Raw genomic sequence first — 24,960 nt, forward strand, 5'->3', positions numbered from 1 at the left:
ACGCTCAGCACGTCTGCTGGGTAAGCGTGCAGAGGGCTGCAGAACAAACCTAACCGTATTTACTCTAAGGTAAATCATTGTGTTCAGCAGTGCTTACACCCAGGTAGTAAGAGTGCCTGGGATTGCAGCCTTCATAATGGGGAAAACATTTTTTTTTTAAATCCCATTATGTTTTTATTCTGTACTTTCAAGTCCTCCAAACTCCATGTGGAACGGAGTCCACTTTGGAGAATTTCCAGTCTGGGTTATGATCTCGTATTTTCCAACTGAGAGAAAATAAAATGCATATATCCCCAAGTCTCCAACGTTTTGCATTTTTCAAGGCAGGCCAAATTACTTTCAGGGCATTTCTAGCAAAATTGAGGGTGGAGCCAAATAGATGATAGCAAATAAAGATTGTGGATTTTTCCTAAAAAATCCCAAAGCTTTCTAGAAAATAGGCAAGCAAAGGTTGCTAAACATTACGCTGTATCAGAAAGTCGAGTTTTTCAGATGCAAAAACTGGATTGCAAAAACCAGTGTTATGTACTGGATTAGGGGTGAAATATGGGTGATCGAACCCTCAGCCACAGATGTTCGCTGCCGTTCAAACGACCAGAGATGTATTGGAGCAACTGGCCTCCTAGAGCATTCTGCTCTGTTTTACTGGAAAAAAAATGACTTGTAATGCAATCCTATGTCTACTCAGAAGTAAGTGATGACCAGAATCTGTATGTGTGGAATCCACAAGTGCCCGTCTCTTCACGAAGGCCCCTGGGTTTTCAGGAGCACCTCGCTTGTGTTTTGCCCTGTGTGGTCCTGAGACCTGGCTTGAAGGGCTTTGGGGAAACACCTCTGGGAGCACTTCTGCCTCTGTCCAAGGAATAAATGCCTGTGCCTCTTCCTCAGTTTGCCTTGTCCTCCCTCTCTCTTGCCTTCCTTTGCTTTCTGCCGTTTACTGAATTGTAGATTGTAAGCTCCTTGAGGCAGGGACCTTTCGGCCTCTACTCTCTAAGCTGGGGGGCAGTGGGGGGAAGCCTCCAGCAGTTCATTGCCCCAGAGGGGACAATCCAGCCTTGAGTTACAAGGACTTTGCAGGAAATATTTTTACAGCCATCTTTTTATGGAATCGTGATGTGCGTCACACCCTACAGTATTATGTAATGTATTAAAGAGATGTGTGAGGTAGCTCTTGGCAGAAGCTGCACGTACTGTTTTATAGGGCTCAATATAGATGTATAATATGTGTTGTAGTAAATAAATGGTTCAGAACAAAACCTCTTGTGTTTTTGCCCCCCTTCACTGCCTGCCTTTGTACGAAGCTGCCTTGGGGGCCTGTTCTTGGCCGCCATGACTGAGACCCCCGATCCCTGGAGATGGGCCCTGGGCCCTCTGCAGGCAGGGCTTGCGTGGTGCTGGGCGGTGGGGGCCCTCGCGCCCTAGGAGCGATGCCGGCGAGAAGGCAACTGAACTGAACCGGAAGGCAGGGGGAAGCGCAAAGAACGCAAGTCACCGGCACCTGACCACGGGGGAAGCCACGGAGCAGGGCAGCGTTTCCTCCAAGTAAAATGGGAAAAATAATAATTCAAGAGCTTTAGAGTAAGGACTTTATTTTTAAAAAAAATTAACACCCCCACCCCCGAGGATATATTAATTCAAAAGGAAGCTTTATTGAAGCTTGCTTTCTCTGGCACCAGATCCGGCTCATGACACAAGCACAGCGAATACACACACACACAGAATTACATTTTCACATAAGTGAAAACCTAAAATATTTAGCACCAGTTTTAAATTGCACATCTTGCAGCCCAAGATCCTACAGTGTAGGAGCCAATACTAGGAAGAACAAAAGAGGTTCACCTACGTGAAAGGTTAGCCCCTGTGCAAGGGCGGCTTTTAATTTCCCTGCATATAACGCAAATATTTTCTTAGAAAACCATGCATTTGATAGAATATTCTCAAACGCTACCAGTTCATTTGCTCCCTTAGCTTAGCTTTCCCATTCCACATTTTAGGATCTCCTGAAAAGCGCAACGTGGTCGCTCCACAACGTATCATCATGTGCCGTGATCAGGTAAAAGCGGCAGGCAGGTTGGGGGGCAGGAATCCACCACACACCCCTTTGACCCTCCTGGGCCTTTGCGGGAAAGCCTGTTTGAAGACATCGAGGGCTTCACCCCATTTCCATCTTGGTCGCCTCTGTTTTCATTCTTGCAAAGCATTTGATGCGGTTCCTTGCTTCCTTTCTCTGGGATAGCTGTATAGTAAGCCATGTGTTCCTGGAAGGGTTCGTGCATGGCCCCAGACCCTCTTCATGGTCTACCTTGACGGGCACCTGCCTTCTCACCACATGGCAACGGCTGCCTGGCAAAGCTGCGTTCAACGGACCCGCCGGAGGATTCAAGACAGCACATGCAGGAGACGAAAGCGCTGGGAGCAGGAGAAGTCTGGGACGATGTCCCTGCCTGCCCCGCTATGATGCACGAGGGCCACGCTGGGGCAACCCGTTTCCCTCAAAGACCTTTCGAAGCGCAAGTGGAGGCTGCCTCGGCAACTGTTTATATTTGCCTAACCGGAGGTCTAACCTCCCAGGACCTAATAAAGCAAACCTTGACCCCCAAAGGAACTGCCCCAGGGCAGACACGGTCCCTGGCGAAGAGGCACGAGGGGCAACGCCTCCTCGCTTGGAGTCCCTGCCAGCTCACTGTTGCTTGCAGCCTTCCTTTCTGTCCCTAGATTTATGGCGGCCCACCTTTTCTGGCTGTCGTTTGGTCGGGGACACAAAAGTAGATTCTGCAACCTCATCCAAGTAGTCAAAGAAGCCGTCCACTGGAACCGGCCGTACCGGGGCAGCAGCTAAATAATAATAATAATGATGATGATGATGATGATGATGATGATGATGATGATTTCTTACCTGCCTCTCCAATTGGATTGAGGCGGGGAAAACAGCAATCATAAAATACATGAGCCGGATGGGGGTGGGAGGGAGGGGGGCAGAGAAAGAACTCCAGCTGTCGCTACACGCGCAGCTTCCTTTTCCAGGCGGAGCCCCGTCCGCCTGTCCGCCTCCCTTTCGCTTCAGCCCCAAGCACACGTCACTCTTCTAAGCCCGTCTCCTGCTACCCAAAAGACTTTTCTGATCAACCGTCACATTGAGAGGATGAGAGAGAGAGCAAAGGTCTGGCACATGCAGAGCGGTGGTAGATGAAGGGAACTGGCACCAGTAGGAAGGTGGAAGAAAGAGAGACCAGAGCTCTGGTGCAGTGTATAGTAAGCAATGAACGTTTTATTTTTGTAATGATCACATCATTACAAAAATAAAAAGTTCACTGTTTATCTATACACGGCACCAGAGCTCTGGTCTCTCTTTCTTCCACGTGCAGAGCGGCCCAGGGGGGCGAATAAAAGGCTCGGGGGCCACACCTGGATGGCTCACCAGGGGACCGGTTTGCACCTCTCACACCGGCGCTGTGGTTTTGCGGCCCACCCAGACGCAACCTTTTCCTCCCTCAGTCAGACTTGCGTCTCTTTCTAAGGCCTGCGAAGTTCAGTGGGTCTCCCAAGCCAGGGTGCGCGGGACGGCGCTGTGGGCGGGGCGGGGGCGGCCGCATCATACCTTGGGAGCAGGTGGGCCCGTCAGCCGCAGGGGGCTCCATCCTTTTGGCCTTAAAGGTTGGGTCCAGATCTTCAGCAATATTCCGGCAAGGCTGCGGCCTGAGGGAGAACCAAGAGTCCTGGCACTGCCAACCCTGCATTGCTTTTTTCCCCTCTAAATCCGGTTCCCATTTCTCAAGACGCTACACGGGTTTCAGGATGCAACTTCTTTTCAAGATTGCAAAGTCGAAGGAGAACTCCACACCCACCCACCTACCCCGCAATCCTTCACAAGAGCACTGACTTGATGGCTGCTGCTGCTGCTGCTGCTGCTCCTCTGGGCGCCTCGGAGCTTTCCAGCGGCTGAACGGAGATGGGGGACGCCACTGCGCAGCTCTGCCGGGCCTCCTTCTGGCAAGAGAGCAACAGGACACCACACGCTCAAAGCAAAGGAGCGGGGGGCCAGGGGGTTGGTGGCTGAACAGGTCTGGAGCCCCTTCGGGGGCCTGTCCAGTCCTTCTGAGGGAGTCCTTTTGAGGGAGTCCTGCTCAGTCCTTCTCAGGACGCAGGATTGAAGATGCCACCGTGAACGACCGGCATGGCTTTTATTCCGCAATTGCAAGCATGAGCAGCCAAAGGCCAGCCAGCCGCAGAGGGAGAGCCGCCAGCAGCGGGAAGGTCTGCCCAAACACGGGGCTCCGAAGGGCACAGGGCCACGTGGAGGTGGCCTACGAGGGGGGAGACCCAAGCAGAACTCCCCCCCCCCCACAGGCCGTCTCTATGGGAAGCGGCACGCCGGAGGGAGGGAAGAAGGTGAGGTTTGGGGCTGGAGAGGCACACGTCCAGAACCCCTGCTCAGCTCACCGGGTGGCCCTGGGCTGCCCGTTCTCTTTGACCTACCCTGCAGGGCTGCTGTGGAGGGAGGGAGGGAGGGAGAGAGGGAGGGCGGAGGGGGGATGAGGACCCTCCATCTAGCACAGGCCTCCCACTGGTGGAGCTGGGGCGTTTTGCACGGTGAGTGAGGAAGCCGAGAGACGTCCTGTGGAGGAAGCAGCTTTGCCCTAGAGCTGCCACACCTGGCACAAGAGAACGTTTGGGGGTCTCCAGCCCTTCCCCCTCTGCCCCCACGCCAGGAAGAGTCTGCGTGCTTGAGCACCCACAAGTGGTACTGGGAACCCCGGGTGCAGAGGTAGTCAAGGAAGGAGGACCGGAGGGATGGTGGGCTGGGGCTGGGGCTGGGGGGGGTGGGGGTAGGGGAGCTGAACGCCTCTGTTGTGCTGAATGCGTGGGGAGGGATGGGCTGTGCCTGGTGGCAGAGCGCCTGGGCTGCAGGCCCCTTCCCCCTCCCCCTCCCTTGCTGACGTAAGGGCAGCCTGGAGTTCTCCTGGCCGGCGGCGTCTGGCTCGGCCTTCCCTCTGGGCTGGGAAGAATCAGGCTGGGCAGCTGGGATCCCCGTGGCTGGAGCGGCCACCACCGCCTGCCACGTGGGTGCGCTGCAATGCCCTCCACGGGTGCAAAACACTCCGGCTCATTAGGGGTCTCCTGAAAACCTAAACCACACAGCATCCCCTAGAGCCCCCGACCCCGAGGGAAGGCCCTTGCCTGGGGGTGGGTGAGCTGCCACGAGCCACTGCAAGGAGCGTGGGCTGTATTGTGGCGCTGGCCCTTTACCTGTCGGCCGTGTCTCTGTCTTGGCTCGGAGAGGCTGCCGTGTGCCTCCACGAAGCTCTGGGCTGCCACGTCCTCACTTGGGGGTCTCCACGGTGCTGTCAGTTCCTGGTCCTGGATGTACCGAGCGATCTCCTGGAAGGCGGGCCACAAAGGCCAGGCAGAAGGTGCGGGTCAGAGATGCCCCTCAGAGTACTCCCGCCCCCGTCCAGGCAGCTTTGTAGGGGACGGCTGTGGGGAGCCTGCCCTATCCCAAGGCACAGCACCATGTACATCGATGGTGCTATATAAATAAATAAATAATAATAATAATAATAATCTGCCATCCATCCTATTCCCAGCCGGAGCCCCAGGGCCTCCCCAGAGTGCGAGGTGGCCTGGCCCTCTTGAGCTGGCAGGGGGGCTCATCTCCCAGCATGCCAGGGGGCCAGAGAGGGGACTGCTTCTGAAAGATGTGGCAGGACTGGGCTGCTGCTGCTGCTGGTGGTGGTAGGGACCTTTGCCTTTGCCACAAGCGCCCCCCCCCTTGCTGCCCCAGACAGGGGAGGGCATCGGGAGCCCCAGAGAAACCCTTCCTCTGCCATTTGAACAGCCGCCCGCGTGACAGAGTGACAGCCTTCCATGGCTGGCATTGCCAACCGGTGAGCCAGCGGGAGTGCTTTGGCCCAATTCAGAGAAGAGGGAGGGGGAGGGTTAGCGGAGCAGCCACAGAGTTGCCTTTGTCTTGGGGAGACGGAGCAGCTTCCCCTCTGCTGCGATGCCCCCCCCCCCCATTCCCGAGAGCTGTCGGAGGCCAAGCCAAGCCGAGGAGGCTGGCACCAGGCCGCATCTTACCTCATCCTGAGCCACCTGGGCAGCTCTGTAGTCATCGCCACGCTGCCGCGTCTTCCTGGCTCTCTGCGCAAGAAGGCGAAAAGCAAATAAACGGGAGATTTTGCCGCTCCAGCCCACACAAGCTCACGCCACGCTGCAAGCGGTGTCCCCCGGCCAAGGGCTGCATTGGCGGCCTGCAATCCAGGCCAAGGCAGCTGCCCCTCGAGACAGGAAGGGGGGAATGAGGCACGACACGCGGCTCCCATGCAACGCGTCTTCTCTTCTCTCTTGCACCCGCCTGGGAAACGGAGGCAGGACCGGAAAAACCTCCAGCAAGCCAGACCCAGCTTCCCTCCCTCTGTTGCGCTCTGGACGGGGGCCTGCACAGGCTCCTCTCCCAAGCAGCCGAGTAAGCCCCAGTGCGTTCTGGTGGGCCCAGCGGGGCTGGCCCTACAGGGACCCGAGCCCGAGGGGTTTGCCGCCCTCCCCAATACATGCACGCCGGTGGCCCCCGCCTGCCTGCCAGCCATTGCTCCAGCCTCCTCGCCTCTCCCCCGCTTGGGCAGACCTGGTTTCTCCTAGGCCAGGAAGAGCCATCCCTCCACCACGGCCTGCCCGGACCCAGAGCCGGAGGGGGGCACTCACAAGCTGCATCTGCTCCTCCGCGTGGAGCTTCCAGGCCAAGGCTTCATCTCGCCGGAGCTGCTGCTGTTGCTGCTGGCCCTGCAGCTCCAGTTCTGCCATCGCCCAGTTTAGGGGCTCAGTGTCGTCACCTGAGAGGCAGAGATGCAAAAGCCAGGTTGGATGGGAGCAGAAGCAAGCCCCGTGCGTGCACGCACCAAGCGTGCAACTGACCATTTCTCTGTTATATTGGTCCGTTGACCAATATATGGACATGTGATGTCCGTTGCTCTGGGGTCACCTGTGCTGATACCTAGTTTTTTAGAAATAGAGAGAGAGGAGGGGAGCAACCTAATACTGCTGCAGGCACAGAGTTCCTGAAGGGAGCCCCCCCACTGCCCCCACCTTGGGACAAGCTCTGCCCTGCCGACACTGCTGCTGCTTGGCCCGCCTCTCGTGGACTGGCACGCCCCCCACGAGCGCCTACAGCTGGGTCTGGACGCCCGTCCTCCCTCGTGCCTTGGGGATTCCCTTCTCCGGGGCCTGCAGAGCAAGCGTCCTTTTGGGCAGGGATCACAGAGTTTTGGGAAAGGATCGGATGGCGGCGGCGGCGGCGATGCTAAGTCAACTGAAGGCAAATAAATGGCAGGCCCGTGGAGGGGACGCAGCACCAGCACAGCGGGCCCCAAGCCTGGCCAGGATTGTCAGCGTGGTTTCCCTGCCACGGCCCCCCCTAAAGGGCCACAGGGGCTTCACAGCCCCGCTCTGGCCTCACACGTGGCGCTTCTGCCCGTGGCTTGCCTCGTGTCCTGACACCACTCTCGTCCTTCCCATCGGCACCAGGGGACCAACGAAACCGGCCGCCTGCTCTGCTGCCAGCACAGAATGGGCAGGGCCACCTAGGAGAGGGGCCTCTTCTCTCCATGGCGTTTCGGAAGAGTTGGACAAGTTCCTCGAGGGGGGAAGCCGGCCGAGCGAGGGATGGTGGCCAAGGAGAGCCTCCGTGGGACCCACCCCAGGGGAAGCCCCTCCGTGAGCATCCCAGGAGTGTGTGGGTGTGGGTCCTCTGGCTGGCGGTGGCCGGGGCTGGTCGAGTTGAGCTTTGGGCCTGAGGCGGGACGGCCGTTCTCATGCGGCCTGGCAACAGCTGCCCTGCGAAATGGTGCTGCCGGAGCAAAGCTGGAGCGTGGAGACCCCGCCCAGAGAAGCCCGCGCACTCTCGCCACTGCCTAGCCACACGTGGCCATGAAGCGCCCGTGGAGCCTCCTCTCGGGAGCGTGGTCGGCCTTGCAGCGGTGATGATGACCACTACCTCTCGGCCCCTGCCAGCTCCTCAGCCTCTGCTTCTGCCGGTGCCTCGGCCCTTTCTCGGGCTCCTCCCGGTCCTGCAATCGCTTGGCTGTAATTTCCTGTGCAGGGAAGAAGAAAACCCTGAGACCCGGTGGGAAAGGAAGGCGCCTCCAGAACCAGCCTGCGGACAGATGCATTGGCCGCTTGTGCCTCCTGGTCCCCCCCGCACCCCCCCAAGGAAGGAAGGAGGAACGGGGTTGCTCTAAGGCCCCTCCGTCTGCAAAGCAGGGCAACCTTCTCCTCCTTCAGTGTTATTCCCTCACCCCCTGCCACTGTCCCCCTTTTTCTGATTTCTCTTCTTGGCCCTCCTGGTCAGGTACGGCCCAAAACAGCCATTCTCCTTTCTCAACTCACGGAAACGTCACCTGGCCACGTGCCCACAAGGCAGAGCAACAGTGGGTGTGTGGGTGGGTGTCTGCCCCTGCTCTGAAGCACGGGGCCGCTTCGCACGTCAGGATGAACCACTCAGAGAATAAGCTGTGCAGAACCCACTTTGCCACATTTGGATGTCATGACAAGCCACCATGGACAACCCACTAACAAGCCATGGCTTCTCAGGGGTCATGAAAAACAAGCCACAGCCTGTGGAAACCACGCTGGGTCCGGGCGTCATGGCAAGCCACTGTGAGGCACAAGACTTCAGAAACACCCGACAGGAGAGATCCCCAAGATGCTGATTTCGATCGCCAAGGCCTTGTGCTGCAGCTGCAGGCTCCATTTAAGAGGGAAACATCTGGCAGAGCCTCCCCCCCCGCAATACAGAGCTGCTTCGTTCTGAGTCCAGTCACTGATCCCCTGAGCCCAGCACCGCCACCACCACCACCACCACCAGCTTGCTTCTCCTCCAGCCCTGCATGCAAGGCAGATCATTGTGGGGGGGAAGCGGCGCTCCCCCAACCTGGGCAACTTAAGCCGGGGAGCTCCTAGAGACAGAACCACTTTGCTGTGGAGAGGCAATTAGGGACAAAGGCTTCTTTAGGGTTGGACATGGTGCAACAGCACCCTCCCGCCCATGTTCCCCAGCAACCGGTATATATAGGCTTACTGCCTCTAATCATGGAGGTAGCACTTAGCAATCAGGATTAGTAGCCACTGGGAGTTGTCTCCTCCTCCTCCAGGAATTCATCCAAGCCCTTTTCAAAGCCATCCAAATTGGTGGCCATCACTACATCTTGTGGTAGTGAGTTCTACAGTTTAACTCTGCGCTGTGTGAAGAAGTCCTTCCTTTTATCTGTCTTGAATCTCTTACATGGCGATTATTCCATGTAATCACCATAGGTTTGAAAGGCAATCTGATACTGGCCGTTTTATTCTCAATACCTGTGATGTGGGGATTAACGGATGGGCAGCAAAAGTGGGCGCTGAGAGCCCTCACAGGTAGCAAGAGGCATCCTGCAGGATTGGAAATAGAAACGCCCCCATTGGATCCCTCAATGGATCCCTCCCTGCTCTTGCTGCATCTGAACTCAGCTCCAACAGCTGTCAATCACGTATGGATACTGATTTAGATATATGGTCTGCTTAGATTAATGAATAGATTTGAAATTGTGTCAAATCCTTCTCCCCCATCCATCCTCCCTCCCTCCCTCCCTCCCTCCCTTTCTTTCTTTCCCTCTTTCTTTCTTTCTTTCTTTCTTTCTTTCTTGTTAAGGGTGATGTAAATAATTACTGTGTATATGGATCTGTTTTACATTATGTTTTTCTTCTTTCTTTTTTTAAAATCAACACCTGCTGGATCGTACGACGTCTCCAAGCTACCTGTGCCAAGAAAACATTTGTGATGTGTAAAGAGAGCGGAATTTCCCACACCGTAGGATGGAAGACTGGAGGGGGGGGGTTGCCAGAGAGAGAGGGAGGCCCCACTGCTTCTTTGCCACTGGGGGGCAGCAGGTGCCCAGCGAGAGCCGTCCGTCCGCACGCCTTCCAGGCCGGGGAGGTATCGCTGCCAGGAGGCGCAGCAGCAGCAGCAGCAAGGGAGGTCCGCACAACTCCAAGTGTGGGCGAGGGTCACCGCGCAGCCCCCAATGCGACAAGCTCAGGGTCCCAAAGACCTCGAGAAGGGCTCGGTCCTATTCAGAGTTGGGTCGACAGACAGAGCTTGAAACGGACTCCCCCTGGGCTCCAGGTACCTGCTGGGCTTGGTCCTTCCCCTGGCGCCCCTCCTCAGCCTTCCTCCGAGCACCGTCCGGGGCGGAACCCGTCTCTTGGCTGTGTGCAACGGAAGGAGGAGAGAAGAAAGACGCCGTCAGAGCAGCGCCCACCCCCACCCCCTGGCCTGGCCAGTTACAGGATGCGGCCCAGCAAGGAGATGGGTGCTGTGTGCGCTCAGGCAGGGCACCGGCACCCCTCAGCTCCGGTCTGCAGGCCCAGGATGCTACCGGTGACCTCCGTCCCTCCATGAGCCAGGGACTTGCACCGCCAGAAGCGACCTCGCCCCAGACCTGGGGTGGGGAAAACCTTTCTGCCGAGGACCACATTCCGCCGGGCCACCTGTCAGCAGTGGGTGGGGCCAGAGCTGGGGGTGGGCGGAGCCTCCCCTCCCCCTCCCGTTTCTCCCTCTCCTCCATCTCCTCTCCCACGCTGTCTCTCTTTTACAGCAACCCAGAGGAGAGGCGGAGGATTCTGTCCAGGGAGCTTTGAAATGAGGCTGGGGGCCCAGGCTGGCCTTTCACACAGAGAGAAGTGGGCAAATCATGCCCTTCGGAGGCTCATCCTGCTTGCCCCAAATCAGAAGCATTAGAGCCGGGAATTATTCTCCGGCTTGGATTAAAATCCCAGCTGGAGAAAACAGCCCCACACCCTCAGCTTACCTCCCTCCCGGCCCAACTGATTCCCTGCCCCGGCCCTTCTCCGCCTGGCCAAGGGAAGCTGTGGCTGGCAGAGGCTTAAAGGGGGAGGGGGCTTGGAAATTAGCCCAGCCAGTCTCACGCATGCCACGGGCCGTCCACTGGGCCCACCACCCTCTGAAGCCACGGCAGAAGCAGGACTAGAACCCAGGCTTGCCCCAACGGCACTGGACAGCATCGCATTCCCCACCAAAAAGAGCCCCCCAAGAAACCTTCACCCTACCTGTGCTGCTGCTGCTGCTGCTGCTGTGGCTCAGGGTCCGGCCGCTTGCCGGCTTGTTCCTCCAGGCGCTGCAGCTTCTTGGCGATCCGGACGTCTCTCCGGAACAGCTGGTGCTTCTGGACGTTGGAGGCATAATGCTGCTCAACTGGAGGAGAGACGGGAGTGGGGGGGTCGCGGAAAGCACGGGAACGAGAAGGCCTCCGCCCGACCCACACAGGCGCTGAGCAGGCCCAGGGGTCCAGGAGAGGCGGGCAGAGGGGACGGGCCCAGGGAGGCGCTGTTCCTGGACAAGGAGGGCCCCAGGCTGGCAGCCCGCCCAGGCAAGGCCAACGCCACAGGCAGCAGGCTCAGCCACGCTTGCTTGCAGGGTGACCGGCAGGGTGGAAGAGGCTCAGCGGCACTCTCCGGCGCTCCCTTGCAGGTTGCAGCCCTTTGGGCGCCCAGCAGCATTTCCTTGCCTGGAGGGGGTCAAGACACCTGCTTTCCGAGGCACCAGAGGAATGATGCCGGGGGAGCTGGGCTGTGCATGTGAGCACGTGTGCGCGTGTCTTCCTTGCAAGCAACAACCCGACCAGGCATCCCCCTACCCTGGGGGCGGTGGGCCCTACCCCCACGGGGTCTTCCCCGTCTGCTGCTCAGGCCTCCTTCCGCTCGCAAGAAGCCGGGGAAACCGGGAGGGTGGTGGCGGAGGAAGGCTCCCCTCGTCCCCACAGGCCCCCCTCCGGATGCAGGCGAGGCCCGCCGGTCCGTCCGTCCGTGCGCGTCCCACTGCAGGCCGCTCACGGCCACCCGGCGCAGGCACGCCCCTGCACAGGGCCATGAATCATCCCCACGGGCAGCGGGTGGGAAGGAAAGGGGTGGTGCTTCCGTCGATCTCGTGGCTGCGGTGGGAAAGTCTTGACGCCACTGGATGATTCATGAGCACGACTTGTGGCAGCCAAAACCATTATGGGATGAGCAAAGTGGTGACTGTGGGACGTAGGAGGATGGGGGGGGGTTCATTCCTTTCACACCGCTGCCAAGAGAAGCCAACCTTGAGAACGTCCCCCAAAGTGCAGCATCCGCAGGGGAGACCAGGCCCTTGTTAAAATCCGCACGGGTGATTCACTGGAGTCTTGGACTCCATTTCATTAACTAAAAAATAGTCATAAACTACCGGCATGAAGAGGCAGAGGCAGCCACGCGTGGGAAGCCCAGACAGTTCCCGAAGGCTGCCTTGTGCCTGCCACGCCCCGGGCCAACGTCTGAAGGCCTCGATCATTCGCGGGGGGCTCCGGAGCAGGTCCGTGACCTCTTAAACACGTGCTCTGATGCTGGCGGAGTGGGGCTCACCCCCAGGACAGGAAAGAGAAAGCCCCCCCACCCCCAAAACCCTGGCCGGAAAAGGCACGGGCACCCCGGCTCCCTCTGGCCCCGGCCCACTCGCCCGAGACCCCGCACTTACTCTCTTGCTCTTGCAGGCAGTAGGCCAAGGCACCGTCTTCCAGGACGGCAAAATCCCGGCAAACTGGGGGGGGGGAAGAACAGGCGCAGTGAACAACAATGCGCCCCCCACCACCCCAGCTCGACTAAGACCCCTCACCATCATCTATTTATTTCTTACCCACCTCCCCCTCTGTATCGAGCCGGGGAACAACGTTAAATACGAAAATACCATAAAATGCATAAGACTGATTAAGAACATATGAAACTGGTACAATATTAAAATAACCATTGGACATCCTAAAATTCATCTGAGTAGGCCTGCCGGAGGAGACCAGAGAGTTAAGCTGGCGAATCCCCTCCAGGAGACCCTTTCCGCAGTCTGGGGGCGGCAGGAGAGAAGGTCCTCTGGGTAACGGTCACCAGCCTGGTTGTGGCTGACTGGAGCCAACCCTCCCCAGAGGACCGGAGTGTGTGGGGTGGATTATACGGGAGGAGGACGCCCCGCAGGTAACCTGGACCCAAACCATCATTCGCACAAGTTGATACTTGGGGGTCCCATAAGCCCCCCCCCCCCACCGTCTGCTCAGCAACAGCCCTTTTGAGGAGGAAAAGAGGCACACAAAAGGCAGCTCCTCCCTGCTCAAAGGCGCAGCTGAGACACTGCATGGGCAGCCTGCCTGGAAGCAGCTCTTTGCGTGCTCAGGAGTGCTGCAGAAATTGTACATAACACAGCAGCTGCCCAGCTCAGTCTCAGGCAGCAACAAGCTCAGCTCCATCCTACCGCCTAGGTGGGAGGAGGAGGAGGAGGAGGAGGAGGCGTTGGCAGCACCTCCTTGCCAAGAATGCAACCAACCCTGCCCAAGGCCATGGCGCAGCCTTGCAGGAGGTCTGCCAGAAACTGGGTGTGGGATCCAAACACCCACCCACCCCAAACACACACACATACATGTGCCCCAGCTGCCCCACCCCATGCCTAGAAGCCCTACGGCACCAGCAGCGTTCCATTTGGTGAAGCTGAAGGGGCGTTGAAAGGTCTCCGCCTGCACTCTGTTTACACAGCAAGGGGGAAGGGCAGGAGAAGGGAGACGCCCCCCCCCCCACTTCACAGGATCCCGGCAGGGCCTCTGCTGCTGTGGCACAACTGAAGGTTAAACCCTCATGCGAAAAGGAAAAGTTTGCCACTTGGAAGGAAAAACATTTTCAGGTTGCAAGAAAGGAGGCCACGTGCCTCCTTTGTATGCAGCCTGAACTGAGCTCTGCTCCCGCAATGCCCCCCCCCTGCTTAGCGGCGCCCACCCTGATTCCGGAGGCACTTCTAGCCCCCACGGGTGAGAGGTTCGCCACACGCAGCCTCGGGAGGCCGACCCTCAGCAGCAGCTGACGCAGGCAGCAAAAACCAGCGACAGCAGCAACCCCTTCCCACAATGGCTTTGAAGAGCTTCGCGCATGCTCTCTCACCACAGCCCAAGTTAAAGGGCTTCCAGATGGATAGCTCCTCACACTAATAGAATCATAGAATAGCAGAGTTGGAAGGGGCCTACAAGGCCATCGAGTCCAACCCCCTGCTCAATGCCGGAATCCACCTCAAAGCATCCCTGACAGATGGTTGTCCAGCTGCCTCTTGAAGGCCTCTAGGGTGGGAGAGCCCACCACCTCCATAGGTAATTGGTTCCATTGTCGCACTGCTCTAACAGTCAGGAAGTTTTTCCTGAGGTCCAGCTGGAATCTGGCTTCCTTTAACTTGAGCCCATTATTCCGTGTCCTGCACTCTGGGAGGATCGAGAAGAGATCCTGGCCCTCCTCTGTGTGACAACCTTTTAAGTCTTTGAAGAGTGCTCTCATGCCTCCCCTCAATCTTCTCTTCTCCAGGCTAAACATGCCCAGTTCTTTCAGTCTCTCGTCATAGGGCTTTGTTTCCAGACCCCGGATCATCCTGATTGCCCTTCTCTGAACACTCTCGTAATTTACAAGCTGAGTCATTTAAGGAATTATTACTATTACTAATTATTTTAGTGCTTCGGCGGAAAAGTAAAGAAAATAGTCCCAGAGTGGTGACTTATCAAAAAAAGAAAAGAAAGGAAAAGAAAGCCAAGACAGATCCAATCCACAGGCTTACCATCTAAAAAGTCATGACACAAAAGGAATAGAGCATTGGGAGGGAAGAGGAAAAATGCACGCCCAGACTCTAGTTCTTGGTTAAAAAACTCTGGAATGGAACCCAGATCAAGAAGAGGAGTAGCCAAAAGTTATTGGCTTCTCTGATGGCGTGGCACTAGTTCTCCTTCTTTCCCTGCCGCCTGCTGGAATGGCTGCTGCCACATGATAACTGATGGAGGCAGAAGACTGTTTGAGCAAGGTGGTTACGTGTGGTAACCAGAAAGGTCTTTTTGTTTTTGTTTTTAAATGACCAATATCTTGAGATGGAAATCAAAATGAGGAAGTATTGCAATAATGGGCAACTTTGATTACCCTCACAGTGACTGGATAAATACGTATGTGTCAGTCGCAACAAAGAGGTACAAACCTAAATAACTGAACCCTAAAACAGTGGGTGATGGAACTGGCCAGAGGGGAGGTGACCTCAGATTGAACCCTAATGGATTGTAAGTGCTTTCGAACCAACTGGGAACGGTGACCACAGTCCCATCAGATTTAATGTATCTTTACATTTGGTTTCAAAAGGGAAACGTCTGTAAAATGAGGAAGCTGGTAATAATAATTTTAAAAGGAAGTTGAAAAGGAAAGTCAAGAGGTCAAAATCTCCCCCAAATGCTTGAGGGTTACTCAAACCCAGAATCATAGAAACTCAGCAAGAATGCATAACTGGAAGTTAGGAAAGGTAAGTGCCAAGTCCAAGAGGACACCAGAGTGGCAGGATCAGGGAGGCCCTTCTTAGAGAAAGGAAGGGCTCCTTTCAGGAAATGGAAGACTTGCCCAGGCAGGGGAAACAAAAAGGAACTCAAAACTTGCTCAGAGGAAATGCCAGCAGACAATAAGGGATAGAGCAGCTACAGCAACAAAACGAACCTGAGAAGCATGTTGCTAGTAACATTCAGGCCAACAATTAGAAAAATCTTTAAATACATCAGAAGCAGGAAACTGGGTAAGGAGGTGGCTGGACTGTTGGATGATGAGGGATTTAAAGGAGTACTTATGTAGGGTAAGGAGATTGCTGAGGGGATATAGGAAATTACAGGCTGCTTCGCTTAATATCTGTTCTGGGTAAATTGGTGGAAGCATTATTATTGTCAATTATTTAGAAGGAGAAGCCATGCTGGAAAAGAATCAACATGGTCACTGCAAAGGCAAGTCCTGTCTCACTAACCTTTTAGAGTTCTCTGAGAGTGACAGTGTGTGTGTGTGTGTGTGTGTGTGTGTGTGTATGAAATATAAAAGAAAGAATAGGGGCATAATACTATAACACCCTTATATTTAAATGGTATTTTACTATTACTTTAATAATGTTTACAAAAATTATCGCTGGATAAGTGTTTCAGTGCGACTTGAAAGATGGGTTTTTGAAAGACGAGTGATAAGACGGGGCCCACTGCAAATGTGCCACTGAGCTACAGCAGGTTCATTTGCCTGGCGGGTCACTGCCCCCCATCAAAACCAGGCCTCCCCGAACAGACAGAGGCAGTGCTGGGAAGACCTGGGTGGATTACAAATGGGTGGCGTTGCCGTGTGTGTCCCCCCCCCCCCCCGGATAAAATGTGAGTGAATGAGCCAAAATAAATGCCTCGCCAGGCAGCGGCCCGAGGACTCAGCAGCTTCCAAATTGCCACAACAGCATGGAGCAATTCTATTTCCGGGGGGCACCTGGCGATACGAGTAATGAATTCTGGGAAATGGGGTGGGGTGGGGTGGGGGTCCTGTTGGAGATCAAAAGGAAAGTTGTGCTCAACTCATCAAAATGTTCTCTCCGTGGAAGCCCAAGCGTCCCCTTGGGAACATTCTTGCACAATCGTATTAGTTCCTCTTAAAATGTATATTCCTGACTATTTCCTGGAAAGGGAACTCATAGTGGCAACAAATTTACAACCATTTTAAAAGCCCAAATAAACGAACAAGAAAGTGTTTATAAAAACAGCAGTTAACCATAAAGGGTAAAAAAAAAGTATCTCCAGGGCTAGGAAAACATTCAAGCAAACACCTTTGTAAACGGTGCCGTGTCGAGGCCTGAGGACTCTCTGTGGGCAGAGCAGGCCTCAGGGTGGGGGCAGCCCCGTGTCTGCACACCGCGCATCATGAGGTCGGGGGGGGGGTCCGAAATAGGAGCGCCTGTAAGAAAGCAGCCATGAAGGTGCCCAAGGCTTTCAAGGTGATCACCAGCACTTTCAAGGGCACTGGGGAACGAACGGGCGCTCTCTGCAAGACAACCAAACAGGCATAACCGGGCCAAAGCCCTTCGCTCCCTCCCAGCGGCTGCATTTTGCACCCGTGGCCATTTCCAGACAGTTTTCAAGGGCAGCCACCACCACCACCCTTACAGTGCATAACTGTAGTCTAACCTAGAGATGACTGGGGCAGGAATGGCTGTGGCAAGGTCAGCCATTGTCAGCAACCGTCGTAGCTGGCCGGCCAGCCAAGGCCAGGAAAGGCCCCCCACCCTCCCACCCCGCCCCACACGTCACAGAAGTGCCAGACCAACAAGCACTGCCAAATGCAGAGGCTGACCTGTCCGAGGTGGTGCAACCCTGCCCTGATCCTGGGTCAGGTAATTCGCCCTGCCAGGAAACACCTCTGGGCTCAGTTTTACAAATGAAAGCCCCTCAGTATCAGGATTAAATAGGCATGGCTCTCTAGGGTAACATTTCACGACATTTTGCTATGCATCCCAGTAGAAATAGTGTTATCATCTCCAGAAACATCTGACATCTCTATTAAAAACAACAAGGTCTGGAGTAGTTGATGTGAGTTTTCCAGAAAAGTTTGACCTGGAATGAGCTAATTTGCATATGGTGATTTCCATGAGAAAATTTTCTGATGCCCTAGAAAGCGAAGTAATTCAGCATATCAGCTTACCCATATTTAGTAAACAAACCTTTTAAAAATATCCCATGTTATTATTTTTTTGTTCCAATACAGCACAAGTATTTGACCTGAAATATTTGTGTGGGGGAATTAAAGCGCACAATGTGGTTTAAATGTTATCCTGCGCTAATATTTTCATGGGAACACTTGCAAAAGTTTAAAGACAATAGCATGTACTTCTTCCCTTGCCATTGTTTAAATTTCAGGAAAGCAAACAAAGGCACTGAAAACAGGTAAGGCGCACAGATCAATTTCAGCAACCCAAAGAACCGTGCATGAAACGCTGACAACTATCTCAACAGGGTTCAACCCTCTTCCTCCTCAAAGGGTCGTTGGGGGCCTTCAGTTTCGCTAGTTTGATTTCACAGGGAGACACCTACGTGCATTTCAGTGAGAGACACAGAACCCCTCGCATTCTTGAATAATCACCTGGAAAACACTAATTACAAGGCTGAAACGGCTAAACGGTTTGCCCTCGCATGGTATGTGCACTCGGCACCCATCCATGCTTGCTAATGAACTTACGAAACGGAAGATTTTCCACCCCGCATTGCTGGCCTGGAGACCCCGGACATCCCAGCTTACCTTCCTGAACAGGGGCCAGGCAGGAGCGGTCAATGTCCACATCAGCCATCTTCTTCAGGGCTGGGGGTGTCGTGCGCTCTTGCCCCCCTCGCCTCGCAGGAACGCCCCAGGACTGCCACGGCCACCTACAGGAACACACCGCGTCTTACTGGGACTCCGTGGTGACCCTGATGGCCCACATGGGCTTCAGAGGTGCCTGAGGCGAACTGCTGCGCAGCACGCAAGCCCGCCTGGCCACTGTGGCTTTCAGGAAGTTTGTCTAGCAGCCAGTTGGTCCTGGGAGGCGACCAAGCTCACTTCCCTTACAACTCCCTCCTGCTGCGCTCACGCAAGAGGAAACGCTCTCGCTCTCGTGCAGAGTTCCCGAGACTTTTTGGATAGACAGACTTTGCCATTGCGCTTCTGAAGGGCTCTGCACGCCTGTTTTTAATTTAAAGCTACTGGGTGACTGCATGATATGCTGAAGGGAAGAGGAGGGATTCGTTGCACTCCAGACGGCTGAGAAACCCAGGCCGGCAGCCAAAGAGCTACTTGAGGTGCTCCCAAAGCCTGGGGCAAGCACAGAAGAAAAGCCAGCACTGGCTTCCTCTGCATGGGGGTGCGAGGATGATGAGCACGACACACCTCCCCCCACCCCCCGCCCCCGCCCCCATCATCCCAGGTCAAGGACTTGTTACGCAACTCCATTCATTTTCAAAAAGAAGAGTGCTGTGTGTGTTTTGGAGAGAGGGTGGGGGAGGGAAGCACAATCCCAAACTTTCTTTAGGGCCCTGGAACTAATGACACGGGCCTTTGGATCCAGGCCACGAAAACACGGAACGTTTTAAAATAGCAAGTAAAAAATAACAGCAACGGCAAAAATAAATAAATCTCACGCACGCGCACAAACACACGCACACACACACGCACACACAAACACACGCACACAAAGCGCACCAAAATACAAAAAACGAAAGATCCTCTCACTGCTAAGAAAAGCCAAGCTCCTTCCCTCTTGACAAGCCCAGCAGTCATGCCAGGAGTCCTTTCAGAACAGAGCAAAGGACCCGGGAGGCCGGAGTTCGAATCTCCAGCCATGGTGTTCATGGAGAGGCCTCGGGCCAGTTATGTTCCCAGAGCCTCACCTACCTCGCAGGGGTGATGTAAGGCATTCTGACTCCTTCTGAGCATTTGACCCTGCCTCTCAACACATTCCCAGGGTGGCTGACACATCGATACAATCGACTGAACATCAACTAAGATAGTTTGGAAGTAATCATTCTAAACCGAGTAGCATAAACCACAAACCAAACTAAAATGATTTAAGATTTAAAAGCCTTGGACCAAAAAAAAGGTGCTTGCCTGGAACCAAAATGACACCTGTGCAGTTGGCCTGGTGACACTCGGCTGGGGGGGAGAGTCTGAAGTCGGGGGTCCCCACTGAGATAACCCCCGAAGGTCCGTGGGGAACGGATCCTCGGATCCCTCACAGGACACAAATAGGAGAGAAATGGCTTGCAGGGATTCTCTTTCCAGGACCCGGTCCTGGGAAAAAGGAACAAATTTGTTTCTCTTTGGCTGCCTCACGTGTGAAGGAACCTCGTGAGATGATTCACAAGAAGGCACAGATCTCCCCACCCCTCTGTGGAACGTCCCCCCTTCTCCGAGCCCACCGGAGTGACTCCCCTTCCACTGTCCACGATCCTGCCAGGATCCACAGGACCACCCCAGGTCCCTAACCCACCCCCACCCCTTTGCCTGCCCTGCCCCATTTCAGGAGCTGGGCGGGGGCTTCCTGCCTGGGTTTCTGACCCCAATCAGAAGCTGTGCGGTCCACAAACATCAAGGCCACACAGAGAGGGGTGTGTGTGTGCGTGCGTGCGTGCGCGTCCTGTACAAGACCAAGGTTGGGCAAACAGGCTACGGAGACAGGATAAAGACGAAGCACAGCGTGGGAGGCGCCCTCACCCACAAGGACCCTGAGAGCAGCCCCCAAATGTGGGGCGAAGGAGGAGGCCTGGATGGGCCCGTCATGACGGCTTCCTTTGCTACAGCCGCCGCCCCATGAGCCAGGCGTGGGAGCCACGTTATGAGCCACGTAACCCCGATTGGGGCCTTTGGGGGCTGCTCCTCTACGCCCTTGAAATGCCACGGAAGGCAAGAAGGCAGCCAAGGGGACAGAGAAGCACAGCGCCCTGTGAGCTGGCATCAAATGCAGCCACGCGAGCAGGGCTACAGCTAAACAGCCCTCTTCAGGGCCCCTCCTGGAGCAGGCGATGGCTCCCTCCGAGGGCCGGGCCAGAACGGCCAGAGGCAGAGGGGCTGTAGCCACCGCCACTGGGGCTCAGCCCGAGGCCGTCGGATCGGGAGCCCTTGCGCTGCCGGGGACCCTGGAGTCTGCCCCTCCGCCCCCTGGGGCCTGAGACCCCCTTCTCAGTGCACAGGCGATGGGCCTGGAGGGGGCTATGCAAGAGAAGGGTGCCCCGCTCAACCCTTCCACTGCTCAAGGGGGGGGGGCGCTTCTGGCCCTGGCAGCATCCGGGGCTCCGTCCTGTCTGGGACTGAGTTGGTGCATGGGGAAGCCTTGGAGCTCCCCGTGATGGGGCTCCCCCACAGGGCCCGAGGAGGCCTCCCCCTCTACTGCCCAGGCACACGTGGGTTACCCTACAGCAGCCCCACTTGGCCTGTCCTTGGTCAGTGACCTTCTGAGCTGGACAGAGAAGAGCTGACAGAGTCCGTCTGTGGGGAGGGGACGCAGGAGACCTGGCTGCAAAGCCCCAGGCAGCCTCGGGCTCACTGGCTGACCGTGGGCTTGTCACTGGCTCAGGGGGCTCTGAGGATAAAATGGGGGGCAGGGCAGGGGGGCAGGAGCTCTGTAAGCTCCTTAGGTCCAAGCGGAGACCCGCCGCTCTAAGCTCTTTAGAGGAAGGTCAGGACAAGCAGGGCCAGCGGCACCCATCCGCTGCAGCCTCTTTTCCCTCGCAGTTGCAGACCGGAAGCCCCACTGCTGCCCCTCAGCCCCTCACACCCTAAGGGCCACGGAGCAGGAGCCATGGAGCCATCCTGCCCAAGAGCCACGTGGAGACCCAGCCCACCTCCCTCAACCAGGCTCAGCTCTCCCTTTCTCCTTGGGCATGTGGCACTGAGCCAGGAGGCTCACAGGGTGACTGTGGGCCTGTCCCTGACTCTCGGTCTTAACCTACCTCACAGGGCTGTTGTGCAAGTAAAAAGGCAAGTAGGAGGACTGTGCAAGACGCTGAGGATTCTTTGCAAGAGGAAAAAAAGGCAGGACATAAATGTATTAATAAATCAGAAATAAAATAACCCTTGTTTGGTAGCTCTAGGAGCCTCACAAAAACAACCACCCTTGTTCTTCTATAGGCCTGACATTATTCGTCAGTTTACTTGAAACCGACATCAAAGCCCGCGGACCTTTCCCTGACTCTCCAGGCACAGAACCCCTTTTCAAAAACGGGTGCTAAGACGACTCCCTCCCAGCCCTCCGCTAAGGAAGAGATATTTGTTTCAGGACTCAAGGGGACTTACTTCAGGGTAGACACGCCTAGGACTGTGCTGGCCACCCCCAGCCCCGGGGCCTCCGGACAGTGGGCTCCACCCCAACTATGCAAGGAAGGAGTGGGATAAACGTTGCCCTGAAATATGGATCTTGTTCCCTCCCCTCCTCCCGTGGCTCTTTCTGGCCACTCAAAATCTCTGCTGCTCCTCAGTGAATCTGCACCAATTCCCCAGGGGAGCATTTGAGCTCCAGAAGGCAACTTTGACCAAGTAAGGGCATGCAGTCCTAGGGAGCATGGATGCTTCGCATGTGTGTGTTTGGGGAGGGGGGGTCTCCTCCATCTGCACCGTGGGACTTTCAGAGAGAGAGAGAGAGAGAGAGAGAGAGAAACCATCCCTGTTCTGGAGGCCAAGTGATGGCTTAATTCCTGCCTGTGTCTCAGATGGCCCTCATGCTCTTGCTGCTAGAGGCAACACCGAAGGGGCCGTCCAGGGAGTCCAGACTGGCCTTGAGCCCCCCACCCCACCCGGCATTAACCCAGCGCTGGCAAAGGCTCTGCCTGCTTCCCTTCCAGCACCTGGGTGACAGGACGCAGGAGGAATGCCCACACATGCTCCAGAGCCTTCCCCATGAACCTGGAGCCACAGGTGAGAAACAGGGGGCCCTCTTTGCATACCACGCTGCCCCAAAATAAACCTCCACAGCAACCCCACCTGAGACAGAGGCGCAGCAAAATGCCCGCTGCCCCGAAGGCTCACGCACAACCTCGTGTGCCCAGGAGTGGCCCCCTCCAGCCAAGGGTGCTGGTCAGTCACTGGAAAGCCTGGCCCAAGCAGTGATCTGACAAGGGGGTGGGGGGAAGGCCCTTGGGGCATCAGGCAACAAACATGTCTCTCAACCCACCCCATGCTGCACAACGTCTTTGACACTCCTGATAATAACAACAAAACGGTGTAACAGCCAGGGTTTAAACAACATAAAAAATTCTGTGCATGTGCAGTTTTGCATGTTAAACTCGCACACGTCACGGCACCCCCTGACTACGGGTACAAAGCGGAGCTCGTGCCTGCTGCCCCCCCCTCCCTTGCTGCCCTCTGTGTGGTCTTGCGAGGGGGGGGGCTGGGCTGGGGCCCCTGGACTTTGGCCACAGGATCCAGCCCTCGTGGCAACACTGGCCGTGCTTGTGCAGCCAGGCCAGGCACGTGGTCTTGGGACGCTGCTACGCCAGCGGGTCAGTGGGTTCTCCTCTGTGAGCTGCCCTTTAGCTGCGGGGGGGGGGCAGTGGGAGGCAGTGGGCCCTTCTTTTTAAAGAACTAACAGCAGCACTTTGCACATGGTCAGAGGCAGGCTTTTTCTGATGGCGCGCTTCTTGGCAAGGGAACCCAAAGGGCCCAGCCCTGCCTCTGCTGAGGGGCAGGGGCGGCAGCGGCAGCAGCACAGCCGGGCCTCTCCGGAGCTCCCGGCAGCCCGAGAAGGCCCCTCTGCTTGCCCGTAGGTGCCGCTGGCGGGGTGCTGAGCCAGAGCCTTCACCCGCGACACCCATCACGACGGCGCCGGGATCAGGGCACCTTTAGGGCAGGCCGGTAGGTAGGTAGGTAGGTAGGCCGAGCCCCGCTCCTGGACGGCAAACACACACACCCCAGCCGCTGGGTCGCATGGCAGGAGGCGCATTCCAGGGCGCCAGGTGTGTGTATGTGTGTGGGGGGGGGGGGGCGTTCTGCACATGCTCAGGTGCGCAGCAGCCCTGCAGAGGCCGGTCAAGGGCAGCGGCCCAAGGCCTGTGGGGCACCCAAGGGCGGCCAGGGCAACCCCACCCTATCTAGGGCGCCTCCCCGCAGGGCTGTTGCTGCGAGGCGGGGGAGGGCAGCGGCCCCCTCGAAGGCTGGGCGGCCGAGAATTCCCCCCCCCGGGACGCGGCGCCGGTGCGAACGAAGCGCCACGGAACAGCTCCACCTCCCTCCCCCCCCCCGCAGCCACCTACCGGGACCCCCGCGGGACGCGCCTCCGCCCGTCCGCCCACCCTTCTTCGCGCTGCTCCAGGGGCGCCAGGTGGGCTCGGGGCCGCCCCGGAGGAGGAGCTGCGCGGCCAGGCTCGGAGGCGGGCTGGGAGGGCGGCGCACCGGGAGCGACGCCTCCGTCTCCGCCTCCGCCGCGGCTCCGGGACTCGAGCAGGCTCGGCGGCGGCGGCGGCGGGGTCCGGGCAGGGCAATGCGGGGCGGGGCTGGCGCGTCGCCCCCGCCGGCTCCGCCGCCCCAAGGCGCCTTTGCGCCGGCGCACGAAGGGGAGCCGCTGCACGCGGGGGTGGGGGGAGGTGGGGGTCTCATGAATGAACGGCCGATCCTCCGCACCCCTCCATTCTCTCCCAGTCCAGGGTGGGGCCTCCATCTGTCTGTCAGAGTCCGGCCTGGCCGAAGTGGGGGCTTAATCGGGGGGATCTCAGGTGAGCCCCACTCTCTCCGCCTCTCACCTGCGCTGCAGGATCAGGGGCGTCGCACTGACCTGCCTCGTGGGGTAAGACAGATGAGACAACGTGACCGACGCAGTTTGCGTGTGCGCAAAAACGCGGCATAAACGCTATTCGGCATCATTCGGAGGCGGTGGGTCCCTGAGCGCGGGGGTGGGGGGTGCGCGCCCCGCTTGAAAGAGCCCTAAATCCTATTGCCCTCCGCAACTGTAAGGGCCCAGGGCCCTCCGCTTCTGCCTTTGCATTCTTGGATTCTGCCACTCGGCCTGGAGGGCTAAATTTATTCTGTATTTATTTATTTCATTTATATACCGCCCCATAGCCGAAGCTCTGGGCAGTTTACAAAAGTTAAATGCAGCCGGGTCCCACTAGCAGGAAGGCAGCCTGGTGGTCACCCTGGTTCTCTGCAGCACAAAGCCTTTTCAAGACAAACCATGAAGAGGAGGGGAAATGCTAAAATTATATATTTGTAGGTCTATGCAGGCGATTCATAGACCGATTTCCAAAGCTGTACTGCTCTCTGTTTCTAAAGTTTTGTTTCTATTCATGTGTGATCAATATAGTGGGAGTAATTGGGCTAATCTGGGCCAGAAATTCCAAAAGCCACGCCCTCTTCTAGAAGGGGCGTGGCCAAACATATCGGCTAACTCTCCCGGACCATCCCCCACCCCCACCCCGTAGCAGGAATAAAACGGAGATGAAGCGTTGTCCATGCAAGAAGCAACAGACCACCTGTATTCCTGCTTTGACCGGAGAGGTCATTCCTCATCCTTTGGGAAGAGACTTTGCCAGGCAAGTCAATCCACCCAGGCTGGCTATGCCACAGTAGGCACCCCACTCTGACCAACACATGGCCATT

At 56.6% G+C, this 24,960-nt stretch overlaps 1 protein-coding gene across 1 annotated transcript; it reads right to left on the minus strand.

Moving 5' to 3' along the window:
* Positions 1-1,578: 1,578 nt before the first annotated feature.
* Positions 1,579-23,701, minus strand: LOC134411323 (coiled-coil domain-containing protein 50-like). The gene is made up of 12 exons (XM_063145050.1): positions 23,619-23,701; positions 18,142-18,417; positions 12,542-12,604; positions 11,110-11,242; positions 10,158-10,239; positions 7,991-8,087; positions 6,703-6,830; positions 6,079-6,141; positions 5,248-5,379; positions 3,881-3,987; positions 3,599-3,696; positions 1,579-2,835 (listed from the first exon to the last, which is right to left on the minus strand). The coding sequence occupies exons 2-12, from the start codon at positions 18,188-18,190 to the stop codon at positions 2,681-2,683; spliced, it is 1,107 nt and encodes a 368-aa protein (XP_063001120.1). The 5' UTR covers positions 18,191-18,417; positions 23,619-23,701; the 3' UTR covers positions 1,579-2,680.
* Positions 23,702-24,960: the final 1,259 nt, after the last annotated feature.

This window comes from Elgaria multicarinata, chromosome 20, assembly GCF_023053635.1.
Source record: "Elgaria multicarinata webbii isolate HBS135686 ecotype San Diego chromosome 20, rElgMul1.1.pri, whole genome shotgun sequence".
Classification (NCBI taxonomy): Eukaryota; Metazoa; Chordata; class Lepidosauria; order Squamata; family Anguidae; genus Elgaria; species Elgaria multicarinata.

What these genes read in the sequence shown, in the direction of transcription:
- LOC134411323 (XM_063145050.1), bottom strand. Translation starts at nt 18,190, where the DNA reads ATGGCTGATGTGGACATTGACCGCTCCTGCCTGGCCCCTGTTCAGGAA. An exon ending in CCCAGGTGGCTCAGGATGAG is followed by an intron (nt 5,380 to 6,078) that starts GTAAGATGCGGC and finishes CCCGCCTTCCAG; the next exon opens with GAGATCGCTCGGTACATCCA. An exon ending in GCAGCAGCAGCAGCCATCAA is followed by an intron (nt 3,697 to 3,880) that starts GTCAGTGCTCTT and finishes GTTCTCCCTCAG; the next exon opens with GCCGCAGCCTTGCCGGAATA.